Source organism: Macrosteles quadrilineatus, unplaced genomic scaffold (assembly GCF_028750875.1).
Source record: "Macrosteles quadrilineatus isolate MER2022 unplaced genomic scaffold, UCM_ALF_1.0 Scaffold_2__2_contigs__length_208266976, whole genome shotgun sequence".
NCBI classification, from domain to species: domain Eukaryota; kingdom Metazoa; phylum Arthropoda; class Insecta; order Hemiptera; family Cicadellidae; genus Macrosteles; species Macrosteles quadrilineatus.
The window spans coordinates 5,459,572-5,467,651 of NW_026542595.1; the positions used below are offsets into that span (position 1 = coordinate 5,459,572).

General features: G+C 31.1%; 1 protein-coding gene across 1 annotated transcript; it reads left to right on the forward strand.

Annotated features, from left to right (window-relative positions):
- Window positions 1–3,596: 3,596 nt before the first annotated feature.
- On the forward strand, window positions 3,597–6,637 carry LOC128988183 (uncharacterized). Its single transcript, XM_054409425.1, has 4 exons — window positions 3,597–3,642; window positions 3,879–3,911; window positions 5,826–5,949; window positions 6,115–6,637. The coding sequence occupies exons 1-4, from the start codon at window positions 3,612–3,614 to the stop codon at window positions 6,305–6,307; spliced, it is 381 nt and encodes a 126-aa protein (XP_054265400.1). The 5' UTR covers window positions 3,597–3,611; the 3' UTR covers window positions 6,308–6,637.
- The last annotated feature ends 1,443 nt before the right edge of the window (window positions 6,638–8,080 follow it).

Below are 8,080 nucleotides of genomic sequence, written 5' to 3' on the forward strand. Positions count from 1 at the left end.
ATAGATGACAATGATGACGTAACTTACGTAGACTTTAGATTAGTTAACGTTTTTCTGATAATGAATGATGCAAAATGTTTGTTTCAGTCCTTTTTAATTCCGTTATCTTGTGTGAATGTTATTGGCAAGTTATAATACGTTTGTGGAGGGATTCTTGGTCTGGACGACGCCAAAGTCCCGATCATGCACGGGAGTAATCATACTATGACCAGTATATTGTTATCTGTTTGAAAGTAGTAATCTTCTATGGACACAAGGTTCTTTGGGCACCATTATGCAATTGGTTTGTACTAACCTATCCTGTATTACTAGTACTATTATTATTTTATAAAGTAAACAGAAATAAATTTATGAGTAAGAAAATATCAACCTCCCTTTGAAAAGTAAAAACCTATATGAGTTAAACGAATCTGCATTTGATTAGGTCTGTATTTTTTTAATCAAATCGTACAACGATACAATGACTGAAAGCAAACATATAAATAGAATAGCAAAATACTTAAGTATTGAATATTATCATATAAAATTGACTTTATTGTTTATTTACAAGAATTCCTAAAGACATCCTTGTTTTATTTTCGTCGCTTTATATCGCGTTACTGGAGAGATAATTTTTACATTATTTTTAAGTGCTGTGCCTCGCTGTGACATCAAAGGGTATCATGCAAGTATTACACAAATATCTCAAAGATCATCCACCTCCTTTGATTACCAAGCTCAAAGGGAATTATTTGCCAATATCATAATATCACCAGCAACATGAACTGGCGCCTGTGAATGAAAAGCAATTACCAAGCTTTGATAATATCGTTTTTATATACAAGCTAGATCTCATTCACAGATTTTGTTTAGCTTCCTTTATTTAGCTCACAAAGTGTCTTTTAAAAATAGCACATTTGTTATTATTGTCTTGATAGTTCTTGCATTAATTTCATTTTCATCTTAATATTTTGTTAGTTTGGTCCTCCCACTGCATAAGGGTTGGATTTGGTCGTCATTCCTACAAATGTATACACTCGTCGTTTACACAAACATGTATGAGAGCATCTGACATACACATTCTAAGGCTGTTCAAGGCTAGTTTACTGTAGAAAACACACAGGTGCTGAATAAAAACATCAAATAAAATTTTGTCTCATAATAGTTTATTCATAACAAGAGTAGAAAGTGAGTCATTACATATTTGAGACCGTGTTTGAGGTGCGAGATTTATCTGGCACTTTAAATGGTCGAGAAAACGGTATAGACCCACCTTCACTCGTGATTTGAACTTTACTTTTCGCTACACTACAGAGACTAATTAAACAGACTTTGGATATTTCTTTGTTAGTTAGGAACATTAAAAAACTCATAGAATGTTTTAGGTTATGCTTTCAATTTAAATATCAACGTTGGTTATACAGTTTTGGGTTTTGCAAATTGTAACAGTCGACAAAACAATAACAAATCTTTGTTTGTTTACGTCGGCAAAATAAAAAAAAGATAATAAACACTACTTTCACATAGTAAATATTCTTTTTCCGCAGTGAACAATGTAATGATGAATTTTCGCAGGTGATAAACATGTAACGAAAACAGGTCATTTCATAGTAGTGTAGCGGAAAAGTGTTTTCGGTTAAAAATAAGCTCTAACTGATTCCCAAAATATTATTTGAGGTGGTTTATTGAAAATTCAGATTTGTTATACGTTAGTCAATTCAAATTTGCAATTATGTATGCAAATTCAAAGTATTTATACAGGATGATTACAAATTAAATAGACAGTTAGTATTTAATTTAATTTAAAGTTTGTCTATTTCATTTGTAATCACCCTATATATTAAAAAATATGGTATTTATCTATCATAAGTCAAATTGTAATATCTGAGATATATTTATTTTAAAATGCATTTCAAACTTCGTTTGCATTGAGTTGAAAACAATGGGAAAGTTATGTGGATTACGTCTAGATGACCAAGTATTAGCTACTGTATAGATTCGGAGCAATTATTAACCATCTGTAATCAACCTTAAAGTTAAGAATACAATGGAAACTCCATGTACAGTATCGAAACTTAAATTTATTTAATTAAAATACAAAATTGATGGTAAAAGAAAATAAGGGGTTCACAATATAGTTTACAATGAGTGGGGGATGAATGTAACAATGAAAGCTTTAGGCTAAGCCTATTACAATAGTTTTAATTTAGGTTCAGGTGTTATAACTTATTGCATGGATCTCAGGTCATTATCTCAGGTGGGGTGATCGAGTGGCATTTGAATTTAATCTTGTGATTTTATATAGCCTAATTAAAATTTTCTTTTAAAATATAAAATAGGTTCAAATTATTTTCTGATTGGTTGAATTAATGACTTGATTAGTGTTTCTTGACTTTTAAATTCTGGTAGAAATGTTCAAAAGTTAGACCTAAAATGTTTTAATGGCTTCCAAGGATAGAACATGTCTACTGGAGTGATCTCACCAAAAATTGATGTCTTCTTCACGGTAAATTTCTTGATGTAGTAATTATTAATGTTTTTAACAAGGACGGTTCTTCTTTAATCGAATTTCAATAATTTAGGTTCAAATATAGGCACTTTTTTTTATAAATTTTGATATTAAAATATGTAGTATCCAATTTACATCTTCATACTAGCTCAGCTCTCTTGAAAGTGATGCAGGTTTGATGCATAGTTGCACTCACATATGTCAATGCTGACTTAATCACAGAGAATCGTAGGCCACTGTTCACTTATATATATTATAACAATTTTAAATTTGCTAGAGACCTAAATTTGAATTTAGAAAAGTTATTAAAATAAAATCATATTGAATTTGAAGCAATTTTGTTACAAAAAGTTATAGGCTATTATATATTTACATGAAATTAGGTTATTTGAAAATTTGCTATATTATATTGTATTAGAACAATTACCTATTGGTCTGTTTGGACATATATTTTACAGGGTTTGATAAGGGGAGATGGATTGACATATTGATAAAAATAAGAACATATGGTAAAAATTAAATTATTCTATTGAAAAATATTAGTGGAAATATTGAATTGTTACACATGAATATATCTTTAACTGATTAGTTGCAAGAATTCCATGAAACAACCATGGCACTAACTAACCATGAAAACAGACTCAAAGATAAGTGTACACACAGATGCTTGTATTATTGTAACGCATTGTTCAACTCCTTACTCACCTCCCACTCAGAAATACGTTTAAATTGTTAATAATTGTTAATCGACACTAGAAAAGACCAAAAAGCTTTTCCCGACATAATGAACTTGTTTTTTGTCGAGGTGTTGTATCTTGACATTGTAAGCCCCAAGTTAAAATATGTGTGTGTAGGCCAACATTGATAAACCAGCAATTACGATCCCAATCATAGAATACAATATTAGTTGGATATACCAAACATACATGTTAGTGTAGGTGTAAACCAGCACAGTATTAGTTTATCTACTAATTGTTCCGCTTGTTTAAATAAAACAAGAGTCACAATCAACTTCGGCTCATCACAAAATGATAACTGATAAGTAATGAGTAGTAACTAGTGTACACTACTACACACACTCTTAGTTTCGTATTCTCACACACCTTGTCAAATAACATACGAAATGAATACATTAATAGTTTGGGTTTTGATAGGTAAGAAACAATTAATTGACCTGCTACAGTTTATTACAATAATTTATTCTGGTATATTTGTTTACAATAACGTATGCGATAACAAATAATACAAACCTGTCTGTGTCTGTAATAGTCACAAACTACTTATTCAAGGTATCACTTGAAACTGCATCTCGGGTCTAATGGACGATGCTATTGAAGTGTTATTTGTTATTAAAGTCATAGTTTTCTATCCAGCTTGTGTTTACTTTCAGGGGTCAACATTCCCGGTCTGCAATCACAGAATGGTGAGTAGTAAAAATACAATATACTCTATAATATAATGGTAAATTATATATATAGTTCATATTATCTCAGAATAAGGAAATAATTCAAAGTTTTAACACAGATATTTATCAAGTACACAACATACAAACATACAAGAGGTCGGAATGTTGGTAAAACATGGTAGTTTTTAAAAGATGTGTTACTAATTAGTGGACCAATTTTGTGTATCCTTATGTTCCAATAAATATTGTATTTTCTCAACATTAGGAAACTAGCATATATATTTTTTTTAATGTAAGAATAATAATTATTTAAATACCCCCGCTGCAGCAAACCTGCAGACAAAGCTAATTCCATTTTCTCTGATTGGATTTTTACTAAAATATTTCAAGAAACAAGACATTTTTATTCGAACTTTAAATAGCATTAGATTTAACGATTGTTATTGATCGTATATCATTATTATTATTTATCACGTTTTTTAGCTGTCAAATAAAGCAAAATCAGGTGCACGCCGACTTACTTAATCTTATTTTACACCAAAAACCCATTTCAGTTATTTGTAATTCGATCTTTTTGATCTTAATAGGGAATTTAAATGCTAAATAAAAGCGGCCTAGGAATGTTTTCATAAATTTAGCCTTAAATAAAATTAATAAAATTAGTTCTTTTCTAATTTAAGTTAAATAAATTAAAATGGATGCCATTTTGACATTTCCAATTAGAAAAAAAAGTATTTTTTACCCTAACATAACTTAGGTCTTTTTAACCATCGTATACATAACTAGTTGCATAAAGATTGTTTAAAAACTTTAAATATAAAAATGGTTATGAATAGAAAAAAATGAGGGATATCTGGGTAAATATGCATTTTTGGACATACCTTCACATTAACTTTTTTCTTTATTTTAGTATGAGTATCCATTATAACCTGAAAGAAGTATCCTTAAGTCCTGAAGAAGGTTTTCCAACACCCTGTGTATCAGTTGGAACGAATAAATGGGCTTTTTGGCCTCTGAGGACGTCATCAAAATGAAAAATTAAATCGGTCCCGGACCTAGGTCTTACCGTGGCACCTACGGTAATAACTACTTCCCTATACGGAAATTCACTAAATCTCAAACACTCTTTTTTTTGCAGTTTGATGTAAACTTACCTCACTTGGCAGTGTAATACAGTAATTATTAAACTCTTGATTTAAACAAAATTAACCCTTGGCTGTGTATCATTGTTTTTTTTTTTATTGTATGGTGTACGATTCATTAGTTCCGATACACCATTTTGCTGAGGTGAATACTATATCCAATCTGTATTCCTTTTTCTTGACAAAACTGTTTGAACTCCTTTGATGAATACTCACCTACGTTGTCACATCGAATTCTAGCTACTTTCGCTCCTTTCTGTGTATTCCTCTCTCTTATATAATTGTTCATATTCTCTGATGCTTCTGACTTTTGTTTTAACCTTCACTTAATGAGTATAGTCATCCATTATTGTTTGAAATTATTTGTAATTTTCTCTTGAAGTTGGAGTTATTGGTCCAGAAATATCAGAATTAATTAATGTTCCAATTCCATTACATTTACGTCCATTGTGGGACCTAAAAGGCGGTTTAATTGTCCTTTCAAACATGGTTCACAGATCTCATCAGAAATGGGTAATCCCATTTTTTGGGATCTTTTCTCTTTAAATGTCTCAATCTCTGATCCCATAAGTTATTTGTTTGTTAACATTTCAAGATTGTAAGAATTTTTATGCTTATAAACTCCCTTAAGCCTAGTACAGAATAATATTGAGGCTTTTTATTCCCATAAGCGATATAACATGGCTTAGTAATTAGTAAAAGTATAAATAGTATCATTTACTGGTATCATACTTGATGCACATTATATACTGATAAGAACTATGGTAAAATATGGTTACGTATTCACTAGAGATGTGTAAGGACGGGAACGCAATTTACTATCCGAGTCAGCAATGGGCAGGACCTCCTGGAACCTGTCAGCTTCACCGCTGCACCAAACTGATAGACGGCATCGTAGCAATATCCATTCAAAGGTAAGTCAATATTTGAGTTTATTCTGAATGTATAAGACTCTTTTTGAAACAAACTGAATACGGTATAAAATACGAGAATTTATAGGATGGTCATTAATTTGTATCATGCTCCCATTCAATGTAATTCAACATTCTTGAATTACAACACAATTTGGAATCTTTCAGGTGCCCTGAAGAGAAACTTCAAGGCGTTAGCAAGACAGGGTCCTGCCAAATAAGTGGTATTGATAGAAGTAAAATGTACCCCCAGTGCTGCCCGACGATATCTTGCACGAGAGTGGTTGGTGGGCAAGCTCCGTGCAACCGCAAACAGATCAATATGATAGATGATGACTACTTGGATCTCGTATTGAATTGAAAACAAGGCATAAGACTACGAAGCCTTCCGCCGACAGAGGAGAATAGTACTACTGTACCTACTTCCTAAAGAGTCAACGAAAGTGAAATAAAAAAATACCAAGTTTTTCTCTGACTCAAAATACATTTATTTACAGCTCAGCCGTTATTTACACATGGTATCAACAGGTTAAGAAATGTTTAAGCCCTTTGTTATTATTGCAAGGCAAACAATTGGGACTGAGACTTCACAGTAGTCATTACCAAAAAAGTGGTTAGTATGTAACAAATGATGTTATCACTAAGAAATATAGTTGAGAATTATGGTCTTACAATAGATGAAAATATAATATTCTTGCATTTGTTCTGTCCTAAAAGAAAACCAAACTAAAAAAAGATAAACCTTTTTAAATTGTATTCATGCTATTAATTTTAGTCCGTAAAACTTTAGTAGTTCAAAGTTTATAGCAATAAAACTCATGTTTTTCAACTAACTTACACGTAAAATAAGCTATTAGTAACCGAAAAAATTATTTTGATTCAAAGGTTGCACAGACCTTTACATTACAGGGGATAAGAGAGAAAGTTTTCCTTCCAAATTTTAAGGATTCTTTCTCGATATTTCAAATCACTATTAAAGGATTCATACGTGTTTTTGTCTGTTGTGTACTACTTACAACTTACATTTACGTTCACCTGTAAAGACTCACATTATAAACTTATCTTAAAGTATCTTAATCTGGTCAATGAATCCAATTTCAATAACTTTTTTACCATGGTGGATAAGTTAATAAGGTATAATAATGATAATGTGCTGGATAACATTTTACGAATTGAGAACGAGTAAAAATAAGACTACTCGTTGCTTTTTATGTAACAAAATCCTTCGCTTTTAATGGAATTCGGTTGGTTATTAAGTGCTATTCTAGTTCGAAAAATACAACCGGATACTAGCCCTAAAAATGTGTGGTACGGATATGTAAAAGCAGTTAACTTTATTTTCTGACATCTCCATCGGATAACCGATACAGGGGTAGATTAATCAGGTTTCGCTGATATCCCATTAATTGACTTTGTGGTTTGAATGGCTTATTACATTTAGGTGTATTAAACACATAATGTGGTAAGGCATCCTGAATATGATCAATAACCCTCGATTATGTTAGTGTACATAGCTTGAAATTGTTTATTTAATTTTGGCGTTTCAGTAATAGTACTAAGAATAACTTAAATTGTAGGAAACAATATTGGCAATGTGTATTGAATTGGTTCAACAGTCATTCAGTACTTCCTGCGTTAATTCAAATATTAAATATTCAAATTTTACCAGTTTCAAAATGAACAACATTAACACAAGCCAATCCCAAATAACTATACTGATGAACCGTATCGACTTTTTGTTAATATCTGTAAAAAAAACTATACCTGTTAATAACTTAAAATGATTCACTGAACATAAAACTAAATCTTGGACACCTACGTTTTGTCGTGTAATTATAATGACTTTGTAGGTTTATGTAAGATTGGTATAGATAATTCAATTCAGACAACCATGAATAGTTAATTGTTTCCTGATACAATAAATGCCACCCTGACCTGACCCATATATTCAGCAATAACAACCAATTGTTGTGGATGAAGGTGACAGCATACTGCGTAGCATCTCCTCACCTTCGCCTCGTAGCAATTACTGTATGTTGTGTCTACACTATTTGATTGTGTTTCCTTCGTCGGCAAAACGTATATAATGAAATTATATACATGAAATTATATATATGAAATTATATGAAATTAA